The 26,762-nt window shown below is 30.9% G+C and overlaps 3 protein-coding genes across 5 annotated transcripts in view; 2 read left to right on the top strand and 1 right to left on the bottom strand.

The window, feature by feature from the left end:
- Nucleotides 1-1,263: 1,263 nt before the first annotated feature.
- Nucleotides 1,264-12,289, bottom strand: LOC135960290 (ankyrin repeat domain-containing protein 13D). Of its 3 annotated transcripts, none has more exons than XM_065511537.1 (10): nt 11,843-12,289; nt 11,315-11,447; nt 11,033-11,203; nt 10,829-10,972; nt 10,445-10,767; nt 10,277-10,369; nt 7,802-7,990; nt 7,386-7,716; nt 7,125-7,323; nt 1,264-2,197 (listed from the first exon to the last, which is right to left on the bottom strand). In XM_065511537.1, the coding sequence occupies exons 1-10, from the start codon at nt 11,939-11,941 to the stop codon at nt 1,984-1,986; spliced, it is 1,896 nt and encodes a 631-aa protein (XP_065367609.1). In that variant the 5' UTR covers nt 11,942-12,289; the 3' UTR covers nt 1,264-1,983. The 3 variants fall into 3 exon arrangements, with proteins under 3 accessions (XP_065367609.1, XP_065367610.1, XP_065367612.1); XM_065511538.1 differs by having other exon boundaries at nt 10,451-10,767; nt 11,843-12,288; XM_065511540.1 differs by lacking the exon at nt 11,843-12,289 and adding an exon at nt 11,660-11,768.
- A 2,372-nt stretch (nt 12,290-14,661) lies between these two features.
- LOC135962025 (lysophosphatidylserine lipase ABHD12) overlaps nt 14,662-26,762 on the top strand; it is a 33,196-nt gene continuing 21,095 nt past the window's right edge. The window contains exons 1-2 of the mRNA XM_065513734.1: nt 14,662-14,818; nt 23,278-23,476. The gene's annotated coding sequence lies outside the window, so the exon portion shown is untranslated. The remainder of the gene's footprint in view (nt 14,819-23,277; nt 23,477-26,762) is intronic.
- Nucleotides 18,711-20,190, top strand: LOC135960218 (histone PARylation factor 1-like). The gene has a single exon (XM_065511454.1). It carries the CDS (start codon nt 18,788-18,790, stop codon nt 20,096-20,098), a length of 1,311 nt encoding a protein of 436 aa, XP_065367526.1. The 5' UTR covers nt 18,711-18,787; the 3' UTR covers nt 20,099-20,190.

The raw sequence follows: 26,762 nt of genomic DNA, 5'->3' as shown, positions 1-26,762 counted from the left end.
CGCCAGGCATTGCTTTGTGGTTAGGATTTGAGAGGGCAGTAGGGTACTGATCTGTCACCCAAATTGCTTGAGATCAGATTTGGTTCTTTGTTTTTTCATTATATGTTGGTTCCACGAGTTGCCACATAAGGGAATAGACCGTAAATGCAGTGACGTCGTACAAGGACTAGACATCGCAATTACAACTACCCCATGTCCTAGCACCGGATGGAAGCTGTTAGTGACTAATGATATTTTACCACAGCTACCAACCACGTTAACCTTACAAGTGAAGAATATGGAAGGAGGAATGGATTTAATATAGGGATAGGATAACCTATTGTTACAATTTATTTTAAGACTTCGACTGTGACTGACTTCGGATAGAGGATACCAGTCCTTAGACGACTAATAACCTAAACATTTTTCTACTTGGATTGTATTCATTAGTTAGTCCTAGCTAACCGATTGAAGGCCGAATAATTGACCTCGACCTTTGGGTCTCAGGTCACAAAGACCTGCAAGAGAATATTAGACTTCCTAGAATTGGCACCATTTTAAGGATTACTCCGCATTTGGAATGTGTTAATATAATCTACTTTCTCTATAAGCTCACTAAATAGCCACTTTTGATGGCCAGGAGACATATATGTATGTGTGTATCTGGGTAAGTGTGTGTTAAATAGTCAGTGGGAGACACGTGTGATCTTCACAAATTTTCCTGAAGCTGTTGAGTTGAGGTTGTTTGATTTTGAACACATTATCTACCACATTTCCTAGCTGTCAAGAAGGAAATTGTACTTTTTTAGGATCAGCTTGCTTTCGGTCATTGAGTTGGAGTGTATGATGAACGAATTTTATTCATTAGTTACTCTTAGAATCGTTTGGGCCTCATGACACAGATAAAATGTTTGACTTCCTTGAATTGGCACCATTATACGGATTACTCTGCAACTGGAATGAGTTAGTATAACTAACTCTCCCTATAAACTCACTATGTATGTGGATAAGTGATAAATAGTCAGTGGGAGACACGCGCGATCTTCATGACTTTTCCTGAAGATATTGAGTTGAGGTTGTTTGATTTTTGTTGAGTTGAATTTTAACACTTCATCTAAAGCTAAATTTACCATACGGATAAGTGTCTGTGTTAAATAGTCAGTGGGAGACAAGTCAACATCTTCACAACTTTTCCTGAAGATGTTGAGTTGAGGTTGTTTGATTTTTATTGAGTTGAATTTGAACACTTCTTCTAAAGCTTCAGTTAATGAAAAATCTCAGGAATTTTATTAGTTATTTTTCAAATGATGTTTTAAAGATTTATTTCTGATTTTAAGTTTGTTGTTTTTATTTATTCTTTTTTTCATTTATTACTTTTATTATAATAATATAACAAATTAAAATATAATAGTTGTTTTTTTAATGTATTGTAATTTATATATATATATAAGAAGTGTATGGTGTGTGTGTGTTTTTGTTGTATGCATTGGTGTATATAATGTGTACTTAAATGTATATTTTGTATGTGTATATAAATACATATGTATATTATTTCATTAAGTATACAAAGTAAAAATAATATTAAGTGTATATAATAATTAATTGTTGATTCTTAAGATGACTCTTGATCTGATCTCTTTTCTCTACATACATTACCTACATGTAAATATGTATAAATAAAAATAACATTTATTTAACATAAATTTGGCATAAAAAAAGGAAAGAAACCACAACATCATACGAAGGCATTTAAATAATAAAATCGAAATCAAAAACTAAAGGTATGTTGTATACAAAGCTACATATATAAAATAATATATATAATATTGCCTTAAATCCAAGATTTTAGAGCGGATTATTTAACAAAATTACAAACAAAACTACAAAAAAGTAAACACAACCTTTTAGTTGAGTTCTAAAACTCAAAAGGAAACAAAAAAATAATTTAAAGGAATAAACGTAAAATATACAAAAACAAATGAAAATAAATGTATAAACTTATTTCTAATGTTCTTGTAAACTTAATTTTAAAGCTTGTTCTATCATCTCCTGTTCACGTTGACGTTCCAATTCATATTGCTGCTGATCCTGTTGGCTGAGACGCAAAGCCAACGCTAAATCCGGATCTATAAATTTAAAGCCACCGTCGTCATCATCATCTTCGGAAACGGGTGAGCCACCCGTTGTATTGACAGCACATAAAGATTCTTGTAAAACTCTACACATAAAAGAGGAAACCACAAAGAAAAAGGCCAAGGTTTTTGGGATCAAATATTAAGGTTAAATAGCGATAAACAGGAAATATTACTTTACTTAAACCACTACTTTCATCAACCACAACACTTTAATAAAAGCATTGCAAATTGAAAAGCCAAAACCAAAAAAAAAAATTATGAAAAAACAAAAAAACTAAAACATGCATTTAAACTACTTGAAAATATTTTTCATTTTTTCCATATCATTTTTAAAATGTGTATTGGAATTTTGTGTTGAAGGTGTACGATTTCTCTGTTGGGTTATGGGTGAAGGATTCAAAGAGTTGGAAGTTGCAAAAGCATTTGAGTTTCGGTTGGGTCTTGGTGGATTTGGTGAATGTTTGCCATAGTTAATGTTTTGCTTTTGTGTACTGTTATTGCGAAATTGTGTATAATTTTGTGTGGTTAAACGATTGGGTGTTGTTCGGAAATTTACTTTCGATGACAATAGTCTAGCAGGGGAATTTAGTTTAGTTGATTGAGTAAAGGACAATTTTAAGGGAAAAAATTACAAAGAAAAATTTAAATTTGATTACTTTTTTTTAATAAATAAAATCATGCTTATGCAAGCCAATTATGCATTTTGAACTACATATCCCTTTTCTATGGACGTAAAATTTTTTCGAACAAAATACATAAAAGACCTTTGGGTACCAAATAGACAATCAAACATAGCTGAAGATTAAGTATTTTATACTATTTTCTTAGTTTGACTACATATCGTAAGACCGTGAAATTCAAATTTTAAAATTAATATTAATATTTATTCTTTGGATATTATAAAGGAGGGACAAATTTTAGGTTAGGAAGTGAATTGACTGTCAAATGGGGAAATTTCAGAAATTGACATTTATTTAGTAAAAACTTGGGAAATATTAATCAATTGTCTTTTTGAAAAACTGAACAAGTGCGAGAGACTTCCTTGTAGAGTAACACTGAAGCTATAGCGAGAGACTTCCTTATTTTGGAAGACTGGAGCTATAGCGAGAGACTTCCTTATTTTGGAAGATTGGGGCTATAGTGAGAGACTTCCTTATTTTGGAAAACTGAAGCTATAGCGAAAGACTTCCTTATATAGGAAGACTGGAACTATATCGAAAATTCTTTATGTAGGAAGATTGGAGCTATAGCGAAGAACATACTTATATAGGAAAACTGGAGTTTTAGCGAGAGACTTCCTTATATAAGAAGACTGGAGCTGTAAGGAGGGACATCCTTATATAGAACAATTGGAGCTATAGGGAGAGAAGATTGGAGCTATATAGGAAGACTGGAGTTCTAGCGAGAGACTTCCTTATATAAGAAGACTGGAGCTATAAGGAGAGAATTCCTCATATAGAAAGACTGGAGCTACAGACTTCCTTATAGAGTAAAATTTTATTTATGGCGAGAGACTTCCTTATATAGAAGGACTGGAATAGCGAGAGACTTCCATATATAGGAAGACTGGAGCTATAGCGGAATACTTCCTTATATAGGAAGACAGGAGCTTTCTTATATAGAAGGACTGGAATAGCGAGAGACTTCCTCATATAGGAAGACTGGAGCTACAGACTTCCTTATAGAGTAAAATTTAATTTATGGCGAGAGACTTCCTTATATGAGAAGACTGGAGCTATAGCGAGAGACTTCCTTATATAGGAAGACTGGAGCTATAGCGAAATACTTCCATATAGGAAGACAGGAGCTATAGGGAGAGACTTCCTTATATAGGAACCCTGGATCTATAGCGAGAGACTTCCTTATATAGGAAGACTGGAGCTATAGCAAGAGACTCCTTATATAGGAAGACCGGAGCTATAGCAAGAGACTTATATAGGAATACTAGAACTATAGCAAGAGACTTCCTTATTTTGGAAAACTGAAGCTATAGCGAAAGACTTCCTTATACTGGAGCTATAGCGAGAGACTTCTTTATATAGGAAGACTGGATCTATAGCGAGAGACTTCCTTATATAGGAAGACTGGAACTATAGCAAGAGACTCCTTATATAGGAAGACTGGTGCTATAGCAAGAGACTTATATAAGAAGACTGGAACTATAGCAAGAGACTTATATAGGAAAACTGGAACTATAGCAAGAGACTTCCTTATTTTGGAAAACTGAAGCTATAGCGAAAGACTTCCTTATACTGGAGCTATAGCGAGAGACTTCTTTATATAGGAAGACTGGATCTATAGCGAGAGAACTTCCTTATATAGGAAGACTGGAGCTATAGCGAAAGACTTCCTTATATTGGAAGACTGGAGCTTCCTTATATATTAAAACTGGAGCTATAGTCAAAGACTTCCTTAAATAGGAAGACTAATGCTATAGCGGGAGACTTTCTTATGTAAGAAGATTGGAGCTAAAGTTAGAGACTTTCCTATAAAGGAAGACTGGGACACTTCCTTATAAAGGAAGGCTGGAGTTATAGCGAGAGACTGCCTTATATAGGAAGACTGGAACTACGAGTGAATTTCAGGAGCTATAGCGAGATACTTCCTTAAATAGGAAGACCGAAGCCATAGCGAGAAACTTCCTTAAAAAGGAAAATTGGAGCTATAGGGAGAGACTTCCTTACAAAGGTTGAGGGAAGCAACAGCAAGAGACTTCCTTTAAGAGGAAGACTGGAGCTGTAGTGTTATACTTCCTTAAAGAGAATGACTGGAGCTGTAGCTATATACTATCTTATAGAGGCAGCCATAGCGGGCAGACTTGTTATAGAGGAAGACTGGTGTTATAGCGACTTCCGTATATGAAGACTGGAGATATAGCGAGGACTCCCTTTTAGAGGAAGACTAAAGCTAGTGCCAGAGATTTCCCTATATAGGAAGACTGGTATTATTTACAAAGGAAGATGAGAGGTATAGCGAGAGAATGCCTTATAGGTGAAAACTGGAGCTATAGCGAGAGACATCTTAAAAAGAAAGATAGGAGCTATAGCGAGCACTTCCTAAAAGAGGAAGACTGGAACTATAGCGTGAGACTTCCCTATAGCGATAGACTTCTTTATATCTATAAGAAGCTAGGGGCTATAGCAAGAGACTTCATTATTATAAAAACATGGAACTATAGCAAAATACTGGAGCAATATCAAGCTATATGTGGCATTTCCAGTTCGCATAATTTCTCGATTTGGCAATGTCAATTGTCCGCCTTATTTTTTGAATTAATGCCGCTGGATAATTTGAAAGATCAACAGCTAATGTTCTAAAAGATGGAATTCAGCGTTGCTTGGTATCAAACAAAAACTGAATTTATTGAAAAAACAGCGAGTCAATTTACTTCTTAACCTCAAATTTGCCCAACCAGTATGAATGTTTATGCTTAAAATTTGTTAATGGTAAAAAGAAATCGCCATGAGTTAAAAAAATTACATTTAAGCAAAAATTTAATTACAATTTTGAGTGAGGCTTATTAATTCATAAAATACTTTTTTGTTGCTAATTTGTCAAAACTTTTATATTTTCTGAGTATGGTTTATTGAGTTTAAAGTAAATCTTTTATAAAGTATTTAAAGTTTTCCAAAATGTTGGGAAACGATTTCTAATGAGCTGGCCTAAGCATCCAGCGAAAAGCGCAACAACTTAACTTAACCAACAATACAAAGTCATTTATATTCGTCAAACTTATCTTCAAATATATTTGAATGTCTAATGGCCTCTTTACAGTCAATATTTGAAAAACCCGTTTTTAAAGTCAAGCTAATTTAATTCTGCCTACTTTAGGTAGAAGAGATGATTAAACATTTCTTCTGTCCGTCCACCATCAAATAAATGATTGAATTTTCGCGAAATGAAATTTGTTTTTCACAAAAATCAAATTCTACAGATACCGATATTAATCCGTTAGGTATATAAACATTTTTAATTGTGCGTTATACAGTGAGTGACAGTCAATGGAAACTTTTTTAAAAAACTATATTTTTTAACCAAACTAATACACGATTTTAAAATGCTAGAAGCTAAAAACTAAACTATAAATCAGCAGTTTTAAAAATTAAAAAAAAATCATGTAAGAGGTACTGTAAAAAGTAAATATTTAGTAGGAAGACCCCTAGAAGACAAAATAATTTAATAGCAAGAGAGTTTAAGAATTTCCCAACAATTATTATCAATAATCATAAATTGCAAAATAATTTATCGAACTGTGGTTGGTTTTAGTTGGTATCTTCTATCAAAAAACCTTTCATTTCTACAATTTGCCGAGACAGAAATGGAATAATTTTTTTTTTGGTGAATCCAAATACATTTTATGATTTAGTGATGTGAGAGCATTTGTAAGACGCCCGAATGGAAAGAGACTGGACAGAAATTTGACAGATTATTATGAATGTTTAGGTTGCATCCTTTTTGTAATAACTACATTAAACGTATTATACTATTTTTAACAACGTTAGAATATATTGTTGTTTCCTTTTTTTATGCAACTTAGCTGGAAGTATTTTACTAGATTCTAGCGAGTAAACCGTTAAATATTGTTTGCCACCAAATTAAGCTTGTTATTTTAGCATTAAAAACCACTTGTCAAATTGTCTTATAAGCACTACGTGCATCTTACTAAAAAACGCGATATACATATTCCTTCTACGAGGTAATATTTATTTACAATAAAAAGAGATCTTCGTCTCTAATTTAAATTTGAAATTTGTTTGTTTTATTTTTATAACAATTTTGAAAAACTTGGATTGATGCCAAACAATGAATTTATGGAAAAGTTTCCATTGTATTGTCATTCACTGTTTAAAAGGTCACAGACATTTCAGTTCTAAAAAGGTTTGTTTTCATTCATTATTATAAAGTTCTACTAATTTAAATAAAATTTCAAAGCTAATTCAATTCAGTTACTCCTACAAAAAACTAATCCATGCATTTTAATACAATATAAACCCCCAAATAAAATCTTACCTCTGCAATTGTTCATCTTCTTCATCATCGGCACCCACACCTTGACCTCTTAAGGCCTCCCATATATCAACCTTATCCGTAGAAGTGCCATCAAGATTTAAGCCACAGGCACCACCAGAAGATTCCACCAAACTCTGTTCTATAGCATATTGCAGCATATCATCCTCATCTAAAGGCATTTGCCGTCTGGAATCAGTACCTAAAATATTACATAAACAATTAAAACAATTAATTTTAAGTAAATAACTAAGAAACTCTTACCCTTATTCGTGTAATGTGTGGGTATATCGAAACAACGATCATCCACTATGCATGTTATGCGATCATCTTCATTTATCGTTGTTACATTTTCAATTGGCATTGTCATGGCGAATACATTACCAAAGGTAATGCACGCATTTAGCACATGGAATAATGGTATTTCTACTTTAACTGGAAAACCGGAAGGCAGTTGCATTGTAATAAAGTCTTTTAATTTGGACACATGTGGACTGGCCATAGTGGACATAAGATCTAAAATGGGAAGTACTTGTTCTTGGAGACGCATGGGATAATCTTCACAAAGCCATAGATTTGCTTTGAAACGTTGAAGCTAAAGTGCAAAGAAAAACAAAATAGCAAATAAATTGGAGAAAAAATAATAAAATAATTAAATATTTAAGAGATCAATAACTTACCTTAGTGTTAACTTTTTTGGGTCGCCCTATATCACGACCATTTAAATCTACATCGGGTGTAAAATACTCCTGGGGTGTTATAACATTTTTAGGAGAATTTGAACCGGAATTATTAGGACTATTGCTATTAGAGGCGGCCACTTCTTCGCCATCATCTGTATTATGTTCCTCAGTATGAGGTGTGGGTGCCTAAATATGAGATATTTATATGGATAAGTGGGTTGTGATATAAATGTTCTCAATTAAAATCATTGTAATTTAAAAAAAAAAATTTTAAATACAGTGACCGACAAAAGTCTGCATACGACCACTATTTTCGTAACTCGCGGACTTCTAAACTATAATAAGTAAAAGTAATGATGCAGTTTTATTACAAATGCATTTTTAGTAATATAACAAAAAAATATCGCTAAATTTATAATTAATTTAACTTTTATTCACAAAAAATTAAAAAAATATGTTGACAAAAGTCTACATACGATCTGTACACTAAATAAACATTTTTCAGCGATTCATTAAATTCAATATTTCGTTGGGCCACCACGGGCATCTACAAGCGTCTGGGCATCTTCTGGAAGGTTCTCCTTTAACATTGGTGCACAAGTAATAAGATGTTTTCGGATCTTCCGTTGTAGAATTTCTCACACGTGCCTAATAAAATTTAAGTCCGGGCTTTGAGGTGGTGTGTACAATTGAGGAGTTCTGCTTTAATTACCATTATTATTTAAGGTTCTTTGAATTGTTCGTCGATGAACAATAACTTCTGATCTTATTGCGAGTTTTTTGGCCAATTTTGTGGTATTTACTTTTGAGTTTTTGTTGACTTCTTTTAAAATGAAGATTACATCTCTACGATGTAGTTTCTTTGGGCGACCACTTCGCAGCTTGTTTTTAACTCTACCAGTGTTTTCAAAGTTACTGAATATTGTTTGAACTGTAGACTTAATACATTGCATGCTTATCTGTTAGTATTCAAAAATTGTGTAGCGAAATTCTACCATCAGCTTCATAATAAATAAGTATAAAAAACCAAAATTGTGGATACTATTCACCGATGCGGACAACCGCAATGCACATTACCAGCATGCAAATTACATTGGAACACCATCAACACGAGGAAACAAAGATTCCTACAGTAAAGTAACACAACGTAATGTTGTAAAAAAAGTTTCTCCTTGGACGTCATCAGAGAAGTCATCTTAGCATCAGCATCACACAGCTGGAGAATCCCATGAAGGCTCTTCGTGTATACGAGGAAAACATACAAAGGTATGTGCAGGATCCATTGGATCGCAATTTATATAGGCCAGCTTTGAACGACATTCATAGAGACGTCATCAATACCGCGGTTACAGCATGATTGTTGTACTTGGAGGCCGCCCAACGCCTATAGCTGACACGTACAAATACCTACCGCGGAAAACTAGAGTAGCTCTGTTACAACTGAGGTCGGCATGGAGCAACATATTCAATTCCTACTGGTCCCGCATAGACCGTGCCGTCCCAAATGTATGCCCATTATGTGGTCAGAGTCCTCATGATACCCCCACATATATAACTGCCCAGCCAATGTTACTTCACTTAGTCCAATGAATTTGTGGACCAACCCCGTTGAAGTAGCACAATTTCTTGGCCTTGAACTCGAATGTATAGAGAGTTCAAAAAAGTTCCATACACTTCAGCTTCTAGAGTAATAGATTCTCTCAATCTGCAGTTAAGTGTACCGACTGTATAAAGAAGAGAAGTGTCAGCTGGACATGTTATGATGTGGGGTTGCTTTACTTGTGAAAGCTTAAGACCTTTACACAAACTTGACGATATTATGTACAAACAAGTGTATACAAATATATAGAGAATCTTATTAGTTGTATGCCAAATAAGATGTGCGGCATTTGTTGTTTCTAAAATCTTTACTTTCTTTGGAATTGGAAAAAGGTTATAAAGCAAATGTTGTCCAAAATGTTTTGGCCGGTACTGTACATGATTGATACATCATTAATACCGATTCGTCTATTTAAATTTGGGAAAATCGGCCCACAAAAGGCTGAGATTTATGCAAAAAACACCGGCTACCTCGATTTTTGACATATTTTCTATATATATCTCGATTAATAAGTCATTAACATATACAATATGGATATCTAACGATAAACATTTAAAAGATCTTTCCAACGACGTATGTATACATCGCTATAGAATTTTATACCGGCAATGTTTCAAAATTGGAAAAACAATTTTGTACCTCGAATTTATTTCCACCAACATTTTTTACAAAATTTTTTTTACTGATAAAATGTTTTTTTACAAATAAAAAAAATCAATATGTTTTTACCAAAAATTATTGTTTTCACCCATTTTTTTTTCACCAACAAATTCTTTCACAAAATTTATTTTCACCCAAAATTTTGTTCAATCTTTATCTTAAAGTAAACCCTATATTTCACAAAACCATTTCCATACTCCTTTTTTACTCACTTTTTCTCTCAGCGATGCTAAATCTGGACTGGCTATATACTCATCTTCTGCTAAGCCCAAAAAGCTATGGAATGGTGTTCTTGACGTTTTAGCCTAAACGAAATTAATTGAAATTGTAATTTAAACATCAAACACGTTCTAAATGTACACATTCAAAATATCTATTACCACCACCTTTATTTGTTCTTCTGATAAATGATCCATTCTGGTTTTTGTTACAAACTCCACATTACTAGCTCCGTACACTTTGCAATTGTAGCCATTAATTATTTCGGATTTTTCACTACGCCAACCCCAAATGCCCGATTTGTTGCGTTCAAAACTGATTTTTTCCATTTCAATATTATTTGTGATGACGGGGGCATTTAGGCGCGCTCTCACCGATCCTATGGGCGGTGGTATTGCAACTATATCACCAATATCAGAGCTCATTTGTTCAATCATTACCTCATGGGTGTCATGATCGATTTCAATCATTGTAGCACTGTCCTCTGTGGTAGAGAGAAAAAATTTAATATATTTTTGTTTTAATCATTTAAAATTCTAAATTACTTAATCCTTTGAATATATATGAACGATTCCCTCGTTGCCAGGTGTTATTTTCAAAACCCAACAGTGTGGTATCTATTCGTACATTAGCTCCGCGCTTGTACACTCTGTATGTATCACTTGGACAAAGGCGTGACATTAGGGGAACTACAAATTAAGAAACTTAAACAAATTTTAATTTTTATTAGTAAATTTTCAAACACCCACCCCAAGAGGTGAATTCCCATTTCATTTCTATGTAAAAATCCGGAGCATCCAATAAATGTTGCAATAACTTTGGGACATGTGTAACTCTTTGGACATGACGTTGTAAATCTCGTACTTCCAGTATGGCAGTTAAAATTTCCTCATTACTCGAACAAACAGCTTCCTGGACAACTACAAAAAAAGATAGACAATAAAACACACACAGAATTAGCGTAAAATAAACAAAATTCACAAAGTCGCACTGACACATAAACAAACATCTGAAAAGTTAATGCAACTTACTTGACCAACCCTCATGCTCATAGGTGGCACTACATTTGGCAGCTAAAAGATATTTGACACATTGTAAATGTGCTAATTTCACCGCTAACATTAAAGGTGTACGGCCACGGGGATCGATTTTTTCCTTATCAATCTAGAACAAAAACAAATTAACAATTTCAATATGAGTATGAAAATAAAACAAAAATACCTACATACATATAAAGCTTATCTTAGAAAATGACAATAAATTCGCAAATTAGCACAAAAGTACATAGCTATTTGCTTAACAAACAAAAGCAATATTTTTAATTAAATTAACTTCCAGATTTCAATGAAAGTTTGTTGGCATGATGAATGACAAACCTTTAGAGACTCTAGTCAATGCGGAAATTTTGACCCGGAAACCTTAATTTATTTTCTTCACTTTTCAACTTGTTTTACACATTTTTACCACTTGACCCTTTCCTTAGAATTGCTTTATTTACTACTATCACTACGGCCAGTTGTACCTCAATGCCTCCTCGTCGTCTATACTTTTCAACTTACTTTTTCATTTTTTAGCAACTCCCCCAGTTCGTCGACATTATTTTGCCAGATATGCCAGTGCAACGGATATTCTTGTTTAATTTCTTCCAAAGTCTTCATTTTTTAAGAAATTAATTTAATTTTTTTGTAGCAAAATTTCGCTTTTGCACCTCCTGGTCTTATTTTTAATTAGCAGGTTTCTTTTAGTTTCACTTGTCTTTTTTTATGTGTCTCCTCAGCTGCGCAAACGTTAATTTTTCATTTGTTTTTATTTCGTTTTTTTGCGGTCTACTACTGCCACTGCCCTTACTACTGCATATTTTTGTTTATTACTGCTGTGTTGTGTATTATTTTGTTGCCTTTTTCGCCTAATTAAATATTTATTTAGTGATTCGTTTTGTGTTTATGTTTGTCGGCTTTTTTTATTGGCAAATTCTTATTTGTTTTTAAATTTTGTTTGTCATGTTTTGATTTGTTTGTGTCAAATCACAAAGAAAAAAGTAATTTTGATATTTCTATGATAATTTAGAGTTGAAATTTTCAAAATGAAATAATAAAGTTTAAAATACCATATGGGCAATTCCATGAGAATGTCAACAAAAACCATTTGAACTTTTTGAAAACAGAGCTTTACTTGGGGGTTACACGATCAAGTTTTGCCTTTCAAGTTTTAATACACTCACACTTTTTTACTAATACACTCACACTTTTAAGAATTGAAACGAACTTGCATTCAATTTCACATTCAAGTTGGTGTTCAATTTTTCATTCAAGAAAACAGCTGATTACATTTTTATGTCCAATTTGTACTAAAATTGTTTTCAAGTTGCGTGCTGCCTACGTCACCGCTTTCAATTTTTATAAATTTTGACAAACAGTATATGTAAAAGACTATCAAGAAAAACTTGATCGTGTGGCTGCAGTGTTATTTGAAAAAAGAGCTATGTCTGCTTTTACACACAGCAATTTTTCTTGAAGCAAGTCTCACACACAGCAAGTCTGTGATAAATTTTGTATGTCAAAACTTAATAGACGCCATAGTACCTCTCGGTACAAGCAATTATGTATCCCTCTTCTTTCAGAAATAGCTTGAAGAAAAATTGCTGTGTGTAAAATCAGATTACCACGGCTCTTTACAATCGTGTAAACGGCACTTTTCACATCTTTCAGTAAATTTTCCCCTTTTACCCACTTGTTTCGTCTTTGTGTCACTAACATTTTTGCAACTATGTTGTTTGTAAATGTAGATACTATTTATGCAACTATGTCAGTTGTATTTACACAGTTTGAAATTATAAAACCCCCTTTTTATTATAAAATGTTTTTGAAGAACTGTTCTTAACAAATTATTTAAATGGATTATTACAGCCAGAAGAATAGAAAGGCTTAAGAATCAAATCTTGCGTTTAAAAATGGATTAAACCAACAAAAGATCCGCATAAACGTAATGAAATTCTGTTTTTAACAGGTTCAGACGTTACAGTTACATTTTATCACTATAACTGCTCTAACTACATCACACACAAAAAACAATCACTACGGTCGGCTAATCCCTTAACAAAGTCGTTTCAAATAATTAAAAATTTTGTAGGTTTTGCTACTAGCTTTTTCCAGTTGCTACAAAAAACTAGAAGGATCTAGAGATGATAAAATGCTGTCAGATTGTTCAACTTCATCTCCGACTCTCATCTAGATGGGGGACTAATTGGCTTGAAGACCCCCCATTTCTCACAATGAAAAATCCATTATAAAAAATGGTTTTGATCAAAGTAAATTAATAAAGTAGCGACAGTACTACAACAAATACAACATTTACAAAAACCACAAGCAATTTTGTTTTTGGTTTAAGGTCTGAGCTGTCAAAGTTGCCTGTTGTTGTTTTTGCTTTTGGGCTTGTTGTATTTTTCGCCACAACAACCACAAGTGAATTGACAGTTCAGACCAAAGTAAAAAAAATAGTCAGCTGTTCTACTGAGTCTACTTTATTAATTTACTTTGGTTTTGATCATTTCAGTGGCCCATGACGTGAGCAGCGCAATTTGAGAATGGCTTCAAAAGAGATAGAAACAGCGTTGCATTTTTACCAGTGTTGTTGCCAGTTTAGCGATTATTTGCATTTTGCAGAGTCCAGGGATGGAAATGTTACAATTCTAGATTTTTGTTACAATTCGATCATTCGATCAATTAATAAAAATGCTAAATTAGTAATATATAGACGTAAATAGAGTAAATAAAGTCCAGTTAAGTGTTTTCTGAAATAAATTATATAAATAGATTTGTTTATTATTATCTATTCCATATATTTTAACCTTTAGTGGGCCTTTAGTAGTCACAATGTTTGTATGTATATTTTAGTTAGGTTTCATAATATGAATATAAAAAGTGGTTTCTAATATTTCACAAAAATATTTTTGTTCTAAATTTAAAAACGTTAATCAGTAGAATATGAACAGTACATATTAATATTTGGAGCTAATCAACAGAATAAATTACTTTTTTGAATGTCCAACTGGAATTACTTTAATTTAGCTACTTTTTACAGCAACCATGCTTAACTTCACTGAACATACTCCGCTCAAAAAATCAATCATACAACCAATGATGTTAACTTTTTTCTGCAACGCCCGACTAAACTAGCTTAATTTAGTTTTTATGCAAATTTTGGCGTTTCATCTCAACTATATATTATTTTTCATTTAACTTTTACTATAATTTAATCGACTAAATTCCTAAATTCTGACTCAAATACAAAATATCAAACATTTGTTGTTGATATTTTTGGTTTCGTTAAATCGCTTAATTTAACAACAAAAATAGCTAAATTAACATCACTGCGAACAGCTGTCAGTTGCGGTGTAATTGTAATTAAATACAGAATTGGTGTAGGTTTTTTTTACTATTATCGAATATCATAAAAAAGTAAAGTTTTCTCTAAAAAATTAATAAAAATATATAAAATTTTCCACAACATTTACAAATTAATGGAATATTTTATATGTAAGTACAATTATTTACCAAAAAATTTAGCAAACAAATGTTTACAAGTGAATTAAACAAGATTGTAAATATTTTTTCTACGCAATTGATGTACATAATTATAATGATGTAAAATTGTATTGAAATGTATTTAGGGAAATAATAAAAACAAATCCAATGATGTTTTAAATTTGAAAGTCAAGGTCAGTTACATTGAAAACAAATGTCTAAAATAAATTAAGCACATACTATTGAATTGCATTCAATAATTTTGGGTGCTTTTGCCAAAAACAATAATTGGGTAGAGAATATTATACATACTGGCTTTGTTTTTGGGGGATTCGTGTTGTTTGGTAGTACATATTAGATTTTGATTCTATCATTTAAAATATCGCGATTGTGTAAATAGTTTATCAATGAAAATGTTTGATATCAGTAAAGGTACGTCAGTTCTGTGAAATCAATTAAAAACAGAACTTTTATATAGCTCTATATTTAAAAACTTTTCCATTATCTAAACCTAATATACTTACTAAATGACCGAAATACTTCTTAAAATATCAGAAACATGTTGAACGGTAATGTAGCTCATAACTGTGTTTTTAATTTCAGTAGAGTTCAAAATCGAAATATCTAAAATTTTCTAGGCTCTGGGAGTTATTACGCTGTTTTGTGGAATAATTTCAAATTTATAAACATAACCACATAAAAATTGGTCATCATATTGTCCATAAATTGTTTATTGCTGATGTTATACTTATATTTTAGTCGATAAAAACATTTATAGTATGTGTACGAGTACCATGTACCATGAGCAGATTTCACTTAAATTGATTATTTTATTTTAATCAAAAGTTAGTTTATTTCCTGATGGTTTATCTTTATATATATAATTCTTCTGTACGTGTGTTAGTAACTGAACTCCTCCTTAACGGCTGGGCAGATTTCGATGAAATTTGTTGTGTGTGTTTGAGTGGGTCCCTGAATGGTTTAGATTCATAATTGACCTATATAGGTATAATGGGCATGGCATCTCCCATACGAAATAAGCATTTATTATTTTATATCTGGAGTACTATTATAGTGGGAGTCTTCAAACTTTGTGTGAGCTATGGCAGAACAACGTTTGCCGAGACAGCTAGTTATATATATAATTCTTCTGTACGTGTGTTATTAACTGAACTCCTTCTTAACGGCTGGGCCGATTTCGATGAAATTTGTTGTGTGCGTTTGAGTGGGTCACTGGATGGTTTAGATTCACAATTGACCTATATAGGAACAATGGGCATGGCATACAAAGTAAAAATTTATTATTGCATATCTGGGGTAATATTATAGTGGGAGTATTCAAACTTTGTGTGAGCTATGGCAGAACAACGTTTGCCGGACAGCTAGTTTCATATAAAATATTTGTTGGCTTTATTTCATTTTATTTGAGCCTTATTTAATTTTCATAAAAGTTATTTGTTGACACATTTTTAAGAGTTTTTAAAATCTTTGTTACAACTAAAAACCAATAGGATCCACTTGATGTAACTTAATATCATCAGAAGTGGACTACAATTATTATTCATTTGAAAACCTTTGTCACTAGTTAAAACTAATTGTTAATAATGGAATACATAATTATGAGTGGTCGCCTCAGAAATAGTAAATTGATATATTCTATTGCTAAGCAACAATTATAATTAAAAAATCCGTTTTCGATTACAAAACTTGTCTCTGTTAATTTCGCTATACATTATGTTCTGAAAGTCATTCCTCAAATGTTATTGTTCAGGTATTTCCGATTGTATTTGTTTCAAAATATTTCGTCCCCTCAATAAAACAATAGTGTATAAGCATAATAAGAATCTACATAACTGATTCTATATGTCGTCAAAATTTGGTGAAATTCTACTTCCACAAAGTGGGTCAAAAGATCAATTGAAATATTACTTTTGTTCTAGATGTCTACTAACACAAAAATTTTAAACTCAATTATTTGGAAATGGCAAAAAAATTATACACTATTTTTTTAAGGGGAGGATTTATTTTTATATATTTTATTTTCTTCTTTATTTAAATGATCGAAACCATTGGGCCATATACGATTAATGCAATATTTTTACAATTAAATAATGAATAAAAGTAATAATAGTAAAACTAAAAGTAACAAAAACTTAAAAAATAATCCTATATTGGAAAAAAAGAAAACAAATAAAACAATAAACGATACATTTTGTAATCCTAGTTGAGCAAGTCTCTTGCCCAACAACAAAACAGCATGGAAAATTTTCTTCTCCTTAACCCGACATTACCTCCGGCATCTACAAACACAAGAGATTTGCGCAACTAAATTGCCTAGTGTAAAAGGGGTCTAAGTCTCCACGTTGCAATATTTATTCCCGCAATTGTCAAATTTGATAGCGTCCAATTTTCCATGTGTAGACTGCAATTGCCATATCTAGCAATCCATTGCGCAATGATTGCTTGAGTTATTATTCCTAAGCAGTAAGCTGTCAGTTCAATGATATGGTGTGATTAATGCATACATATTTAATTTATTTAAGGATCAAAAGTAAAAAAATTAAAAAAAATATTTGAAAATATCCTTCAACACAATTGGGTATTCATACGGTCTAAACTAATAACACTATTTGAACTATGTTTATTGTTTTGTCATAAAATAATACTTTTTTTTGTTTAAAACACAACAACAACTATTATAATGTATTAGGACATTATGATAATATGACTAATAGCAGACCATGTGAATACCTCAAATATATAAGCAAAATACACCTCAGTTTTTCATACAACTTCTCGCTTTGAAAATTTTGTATTTTTGACGAACGTTTTTCCATCTAAAGCAATCAACAATCGTTGTGCTGTTGTTCTGTTGTTCTGTCGACGTTTTTGCTTGTGCAATAAAAATTGCTACGTGGAGACTTAGGGCGATGCAGACAAATTCTATTGTTTTCGGTTACTAAATATTAATTTATACTCATCAATTTGATACCCAATAATGATATTTGGATCTCTCTTGTTTGCAATAATAACGTATTAATACTTTTAAAAAGTCTAAAGTATGGCTATATAGAAATCCTTCAAATAACTGTTGTATAAAAGATTTTAGTTTTTTATTAATATAATCTTTCCAAATTTCGCATATTTTTAGCAAAATCATAAAAATATTTTTCATTTTGATTCATTACATTTTTAAAATAATTAAAAGCTCTTTAAATTGGGATTATTTATATTTTTTATATATCAGTTATATATATCAGTTATATATTAGTCTATAAAAACAATAACGGTAAAATTTGTATTCTTTCTATTTGTTGATTAACCCATTTCCACTTAATTTTAGACGAATATAAGGTTGATACTAATTCAGAAAAATTAAATGGAGTAAATCAAAATAAAGCTAAAGGAAATATAATAAATAAAAATTTTCTAAATATTTGATACTTTAGGGAAAAATAAAAGTAAAAATCATGCATTTAAGGGTTAAATGAATTTTATGAAAACCTTGATTTACTCATATACTTTTCATAAAATCGTAATTTTGAGATAAAAAATCAGCAAATTGCACTTTGAATTTTTTCACACTCAAAAATCGCCAAAATGCCAATAAACCGGCAATTCTGGAAACAGTAGTCATCACTGACAAAACATTTTTGCACACAAGGCGAATTTATAGAAGGTGACCTCAGAAGAACAGCTGATTATTTATTTTCATCACTTGTTTAGATAATTGAACTGTCATTTCACTTGTGTTTGTTGTGGCAAAAAATACAACATACCCAAATGCCAAACTAACAATAGGCAACTTTGACAGTTAAATTATCATTTAACAAAAACAAAATAACTGTTGTTTTTGTACATGATGTAGTTCTGTCGTCACCTTCTATAAATTCTCCTTGTTTGCACACTTACAAATTTTATTGCGAATTCTTGACAATTGTGAAATATTTAAGTAAAGTTTGCAAATAAATAAAAAAAGAAATGCCTAAGGAGGACTGCAAATATTGGGATAAATGTTATCAGAAAAATCCCACACACTTGGACAAATATAATCATCCAAAAAAAGAAGAAAAGACTGAAGGAGCTGGGAAAGAATCGCCTGAAAAAATTACAACAAAAGCCCCACCAAAACGTAGATCCTCAGAAATGGAGAAGCCTGCTACATCTGTAGTAGCACCCAAAGAGGATGACGGTAAAGCAAAATATGAAACAGAAGACTTGAAAAAAGAGGCCATGGCCAATATAAGTGGTAAAGATTGGATGGCTATGTTGCAGAAACGTATTAAATTTTCGGAGCAGCAAGAATACGACAATTTGCTAAAAACCAATGAATTTATACGTCACAAATTTCTGGTAGAAATGCCACCAGATTTCTATGCATTTTGGAAATTTTTGGAACATTTTAAAAATAACCTGAAGGGTGAGGATTTGTTGTCTTATGTGGAGAAAACATTTCAATTAATGTTGGTGGGACCATTTGAATTTTTGGCGGGAAAGTTTAATAAAGCGCAATTGCACGAGCCGGGTGATTATCTACGACATTGGCGTTTTTTCTACGATCCCCCAGAGTTTCAGACATTATTCGTAAGAAAAGCCACAGGCATACACTACGGTTATTGGCGTGATGATCCCCATGATAAGGAAACTTTGCTGGTGGCCCGTAATGATGCCTCTAAAAATTGTGAATTCGAATTTGTGGCCGGCAATGCATTTGATGCCTTTTTAAGCTACTTGGAAAAAGATTTTCAAGGTACACCCTTCACAGCGGCTACTGTGAACAATGTTAAAAAATCTCAACAGAAATTCATAGAAACCAATGAAGTAAAATTGGAATCCTTGGAGAAATTGCAGAAGGCTCGCAGCATGAAAGTAGTTTGTAAGTCTTTCCACCGTGCTGGCATTGTGGTTCCCTTTGAAACAAAAACCCAATTGGGTTACCGGCCCTTAATGGAAAGTGATGCCGAGTTAAAGAAAATTTTGAAATTATTTGATACGGCTGGTTGCTTAAAGGACGACAAAGATGATCCTGTTACCAAGGCTGTAATGGATAAACTGCAACCCATTGCTACTGCTGCCACCATAGCTGTAGATGAATGTGATTTTGGCACTGCATTGGAATTGGGTATCGATTTATTTTGCAGTGGATATACACAATTGCATTCGCTTATACATTCTTTGCTGGTACCGGCATATTCATTGTTAAAACGGCCTCAATTTATAGCTATATCTAAGGCACATTTAGATAGCCGGGTAAAAGCGTTAAGTTTAAGCATGTTTGATTATGATAAGTGAATTGTTGTAAGAATAAATTAAAACCGCACTGTAGTATTTAAAAAAAAAATTACCAAGCATGATTGATTATAATAAAAAGTATTTAAAAAAATTTCCAATATTTGTTTTTTACATTTAAAAAAGAATTAGTTAAAATACGCAAAACCTTTAAAGCGTTTGACCGTTTACATTCCCAATGTTTAATATTTTACTAATAAAATAAATTATTTCTACAATACATACAACCACTAGAATGGTTGTATGTATTGTATTAACATATTTTGAGAAATATTAAAATAAAAGCTTTTTTACTTAAAATATATCCATATTTACTTGTATGTATATGAGTTTTTGTCTTCGTAGGATACCATGAACCTATTCACAGGTATGACAAAAAAAATTATTTTTTTGAACGGCAGTTTCAAAACTCCAATTTCAAATTTTTAAAAATTTTGTTAAACAAATTTCATAATTTTTTTATCATCACATTGGGATTTATTAAAGCGAATAATAATATTAAAAAATTATGACAATCACCCCTATCGCGAATCAATATTCCACATGAAATATTTTCCCTTTTCCTTTTTTCGTTCATCAACTTTGTTCATGTGAAAAAATTCCCCTTGTGGAATTTTTAGATGGAATTTTGTAAACAATAAACAGCTGTTACGAACAATGATTAAAAAATGTAAAAATTTTTTGTATACCAATTTTTACAGGTTTTAATAAATTTTATAAAATTCAAAAAATGTAGGAAACAATTACATCAACGAAATATTTATAATTCAGTGTCAAATACCCATATTTAAAATCACATCTTCAGAGGTAGAAAAGATTCATTTGCAACTTTAGATGTGATTAAAATGTCATATGTAAAGATGCATTTCCATTATTTTTTGCTGGGTTGTAAATGAAAAGTTCATGGGAATATCACGATAGCAATTTTCCCTTCTAGGGAAATGGATATTTCATGGGAACAAAATTTCACATTTTATTGCCGATAGGGGTGAATATCTCCTATAGTTTTTCCGTACATGCGATTTTCGAGAAAAACTAATTTTTTGGCCATATTTTGGCGAATAAGTCGAACTTCCTTAGTCTGCTTTTACACAGGGCAAGTTTACTTGAAGCAAGTCTCGTCGATTCCCTTTTAAACTTGCTCGTCTGTTTACACACAGCAAGTCTGTGAGCAATTTTGTATGGCAAAACCTAATAGACGCCATATTGAAAATGAGAAAACAAAAGAAATTTGAAGAGACTTGCCAGTACAAGCAAGTGTGTACCCCTCTTCTTTCTTCTTGCCTCTCTCTCCTATAAACTCTAGACTTGCGCAAGAAAAATTGCCCTGTGTAAAAGCAGACTTACTGTTATGAATTTTAATTAAAACATATTTAGAATATTATAGTACGGGTAATTCTAAATACACAGCCCAATTATGAATAAAAATTCCGCGGGAGTTTTTTCCCTTTTCTCATTTTTCCTATTCAATTTCAATGAGAAAAACTCCCGCGGAATTTTTTATTCATAATTGGGCTGATAGTCTGAAAGTTTTACTAAAATCGGAAAACGTTAACCCTTAAATCGTGAAGGTCAAAGGTAAAATTTTTCAATATTTGGAATTTCTCATGGAAAGATAGCTAAGTTGATGAAACTTATGAAAAATATAATTCTCTAGTATTAATAATAAAAGCACAAAAATAGAAATTAACCCTTAATAGCACTTGGGGTTAAAATGACCCTCAACATTTAAAATCACGAAAAACAGTCAATTTGAATGCTAATTTTAATGTTTATCAGAATTAAATAAACTGAATAATTGAAGTTATTTTTTAAATTTAATAAATCAAAAGTACACTAAAGGGTTAAAATCAGTTTCATTCTTCAAAAATCCTCAATAAAATATTCACCTTTATCATGAATCAATATTTCACATGAAATATGTTCCCTTTTCCATTACACAATACAATATTTTAAAGTTTTTTTTTCTTTAAAAACTAAATTTTGATCAGCACTATTGAAATTTACAAGTTTTTTTTTGTGATTTTAGAATTTTTAACCCAAATTGTTATTAAGGGTTAATTTTTGTGCATAACGCTCTCTCTGGGATATGCTTCACTTCAGAATTAAGACGTTTTATATGAGTCCTCACAGATGTCAATAGGTGTAATGAAAATGTAGGTAAAATTGAGTACAAATGAAACCCCGAAAGACGACTTGACCTACATTTTCATTACACCTTTTGATTCTTCAAGACAACTGTGTCCTTGAGCCAAATTTTTAACCTTGGCACTAAATTTCGTTCAGTCGTTATATGAGAACAAGTCACTGAGTAGCGTCCTTGCTGTCGAGTAGTGTAATTTACAATAACAAAATTTTGTACTTGTATCTGGTGCCCGGATACATTCACCTTGTTGAGTACTTAGAAATTAAAAAAAAACTCTATTCAGTTTTTAAAAGCGTGCATGATATGTTAATAATATACAGTACATAATTATAATTCGATTTGACTAAATAAAACAAATAAAATCATATTACTTATACACTCATTTGTTAATTTGTTTCAATTAGACTTGTAAATGCATATGTATTGTAAGGTTTCTAATATGTTTTATTTTTAATACATATTTCTCTATTTTGTACATACATTAAATTTATACTTTTATTTAAAAGTACATGTGTTTATGTCTAATTAATTTGATGATTTTTGTACAACTGTTGGCACGTTATTTTGTGGGCGTTGTCACTAACATTTAGTATTTGTTGGGTGTTCTCTAGGACATGTGGGATTTATTTTAGTTAGTGAGTAAGTAACTTTTTGTATTTTCTTAAACAATACTACCTCAACATTTGTTTTATGAAATCATAGTTCTCATGCCCTACAAAGTAGAGTATTGTAATTGTTTATAAATATTTTATAAGGAATTGTTATATGTATATCTATGTATAGGTCTTAAAAAGTAAGATATTTTTGTTTAGCGAATAGAATATATAATTTTATTTTTTGTTAGACAATGCTGAAAAATAATTTTAGCACATAATAGAACTTTCGCTTTCGTTTTATTTCTTATTATTGACGCACTACTTTATTTCCTACTTGAATTTGTTTTTAATTTAATATCAATGTCATTTTAAGTACATAATTTTATCCATTGTATATTAATGACATTTTAATGCAAACTTTAATTATTCTTTCTTTACAGATTTGTGCTTTGCCAACAGTAGTCGTCGTCTAACTTCAACACTGTGAATAGAGTCTTGTGTGCTGTGTGTTTAAGTTGTCCATTGTTTTATTGTTAATAACAAAAGGATTTATCACTTTTAAACGCACTTAAATAGGCGCAATTTTGAAAACTTGAAGAAAAGTATTATAATTTTTATTTTCGTTTATTTATAATTTAGGTAATGTTGATTTTATTTTTATTTTATGTTTAATTTTTTTTATTTAACGATTTAAAATTAAAATAATTGTTGTATGTGATAAGAAATTGTGATACAGTGAAATGCAAAGCAAACGAAAGGATCCAATATTGGTATAATGTTGAGGAGAGCATAGTAATTACAATAGTTTGCAAGGTTTTTGTTAATGACGTGATATGGGTTTGCAATTTTAGACCAGAAAAAATATTCAAAACAAATCCAGGATGTCAAAATTTATAGATTTTTATCAAGAAAAAAAAAATTACATTAAAATTGGAACAAAAAATTAATAATTATTTGAATTTGTCTCCCTGACGACACTCCAACTATCTCCTAACATGTGCTGAAAAACCAAGATAATTCGGCTAAAAACCGGCACAGTGCATATTATAAGATTGCAAAATGATGTACAAACTAATCTTACAGGAGGACATAAGCTTTCAGAAAATGAGATTTTTGACCACCCTTTTAGAATACAAGGTGAGATACTGGGTGTCAAAGTTAACAAAATTTAGTTTGAAAAGCTTCGTAGACTTGTAACGAAACGTTTACAAATACGGATAAATGTTAAATGAATTTTTGTTACAAAGCAAATAGTATTATAAAAAAAAACTTGATTTAAAATTTTGAAATTTTCGGTTTTCATCTTGACTTTAATTTGTTTTTCACAATATCTTTTATAATATTTAACAAAAATGTTTTCTAAAAAACATTATTTTTTACCCGCATAGTCGTGAAAAATAATCAAATTAAATATTTTGAATTTAGTATAAAAAAAATACATTTTGATAGAAATGAAACTTATTTTTTTTTATATTTTTCTCAAAGATTTTTAAAAAAATAACTACCTACTCAAGGTAGAATCTATGGTTCATTTTCCTGGACTCTTTTCCGTACTGGGAGTAAATTAAAAAATCGTTCCATCACCGGAAATTTTTTAATACTAAATTAAACCAAAAATCCAAAAAATTTTTTGGAATAAATAGTTTTAAAAGAAGTATAAAATAACTAATAATTTGGTTGTTAATGTTGGTCCAAAATTTTTAAGGCTTAATAATTTAATAGTGGCATTTTATAGTGTCACACTCGAAGTTTTATCGGCACAAATTCTATTATTTAAATCGGACAATGTTAAATCTGGAAAACATGCATAGTTAGTGTCGAAAGAGAAATATTTCACATCAGATTGTATATAAACCAATTTAAACCACTATTATTTTTATTATTTTCTGTAAATATGAATATCTTAAGAAGTTGTAATATTAGGCACCTTCATAATTCCTTTAAGAACATAGAATTTTAATTTGATTCATTCTTAATGAAGGAATTTTTCATCTCTGGCTGAAAAATTGTAGTTTAGTGAACAAAGTACGGTTATTTCCTGCCTGTTTCTATAACCGAACAAATTTTTGGATATAACGAATTCAAATATTCTAACTTTATGAAGAAAACTTACAAAGAAATTCCCGGGAATTATTTTCCTGTGTAGAAATCTTAGTAGGATTTTTTGGTTCGAATTATTCGACAAAATAGAATATTCGAAACCCAATTTTTCGTATATGTTGAATATTTGATCACACATTGCAAATATTTACTCAAAAAACATAACCACATTTTTATACCCTTCACCTTCGTGAGATGGGTTTGATATAAGTTTGTCATTCCGTTTGTAATTTCCACAATATAATTTTCCGACTCAATAAAGTATTTATATTCTGGATTCTTATAGATAGCGGAGTCGATGTCCGTCTGTCTGTTGAAATCAACTTTCCGAAGCCCCCAAATACTTACATACTCGATTCATACATCAATATCTACGGAATTCTTTCGGCTAGGTTACTATTTAAAATCGAGAAAATCGGTCAACAAATTGCTATTTTTTACCTATATCTGGATTACTTATTTATTAATATATACAATACGGATATCTAATGATAGATATTTCAAAGACCTTTGAAATTACGTATATAAGACCATAGTAAGTTGGACCAACAATGGGTCAAAATCGGAAAAAATATTTTTTAACCCGATTTTTTTTTTCACCAAAAGTTTTTTTTCGCTAAATATTAAAAAAAAAAAATTTTAATTTAAAAAACCATTTGAAATTTTGTTTTCCAAAAAATGAAAAAAACTACTTTGGAAAAAAAAAATTTTGTTTACCTAAAAATATTTAAAATTTTTATTTTGAAGTATTATTTGGTGAAGGGTATATACATAAGATTCGGAACAGCCGAATATACTTCCTTTACTTGTTTACCACAAATTTGTTTGGCGTTGTTTTCTAATATCAAACAGCATCAAATAAAAAAATATAAAACAATATTTTGTTTGAATTGTAAAAGGAGTTTTTGAAATAAATAAAAGAATTAAAATATGTATATTTTATTTAGTGGTTACGTCTTTTTCGTCAAATATTTGCCATGTATGAAATTTCGTCACAAATTTTAATAAATAAATTTTTTGGGATAGATCTGTCATTTAACTGTTACCTCACCCGTCCGCTCAAAAACGTGGACAGTGTAGCAGATTTTGTAAAAGTTAATCACATTTTTACTAGCATTTTATGCATACAAATTATACTATAATTATTTTGTTATTATTCATTAATCTTTTGAAATTTCAAAAATTATTACGATACCTTCAACGGAATTATTTTATGAGCTATCAAATCTAAAAAGGAAATACAGTACGGGCTCGATTTGCGCAACCGAAAGGAAATCGAGGTTGTTGCGATATTCGAAATGTTGCAATAAGCAACCACTATATACGCTATTATTTTGTATTCTTTTTTTAACAAAAACATGCAATTTAATTAACAAAAAGTCATTAATTCATTTATTAAACAAAACAAAGTAAAAATAAATGGTGTAAATAAATATAATATGTACTCGAATAAATAAAAAAATATTTTAATAAAAAATAACTGCATAAACAGCCAAAATTCTTTATGAGAGCAGTGTCGTCGTGAAAGTATTTTTCAGGTGCCTATGATTTGGCAAATAGTTTTCAATTACGCTTCTGATTAAAAAACAACCAGAATAAATAGAGAAGAGAATAGAATAACTTCTGAATTATATTACATATGAAAAAAAAATAAAGTTGCACTTATCGCGTCTGTTTTTTGAAAAAAGTTGCAGTTATAAAGACTCTAATGTTAAAAAATAGGCTGTTGCGCTAATCGGTCAGTTTGCAATAATAGGTAGTTGCACAAATCGAGCCCTTACTGTGTATACAAACATATGTATATATTTTTTTTTGTAAACTTGTT

This window comes from Calliphora vicina, chromosome 5 (genome assembly GCF_958450345.1).
Source record: "Calliphora vicina chromosome 5, idCalVici1.1, whole genome shotgun sequence".
Lineage (NCBI taxonomy): Eukaryota > Metazoa > Arthropoda > Insecta > Diptera > Calliphoridae > Calliphora > Calliphora vicina.
Note: the sequence above shows the minus strand (reverse complement) of the source record. Positions and strands in the feature narration are given on the sequence as shown.

Excerpts from the sequence above, each read along its gene's own strand:
- LOC135960218 (XM_065511454.1), top strand. The coding sequence starts at position 18,788 with ATGCCTAAGGAGGACTGCAAATATTGGGATAAATGTTATCAGAAAAAT.
- LOC135960290 (XM_065511537.1), bottom strand. The coding sequence starts at position 11,941 with ATGAAGACTTTGGAAGAAATTAAACAAGAATATCCGTTGCACTGGCAT. Across the intron at positions 10,768-10,828 it reads ATATATATTCAAAGGATTAA|AGGACAGTGCTACAATGATT; the intron begins GTAATTTAGAAT and ends TCTCTACCACAG. Across the intron at positions 2,198-7,124 it reads GAAGATGAACAATTGCAGAG|AGTTTTACAAGAATCTTTAT; the intron begins GTAAGATTTTAT and ends TTTTATGTGTAG.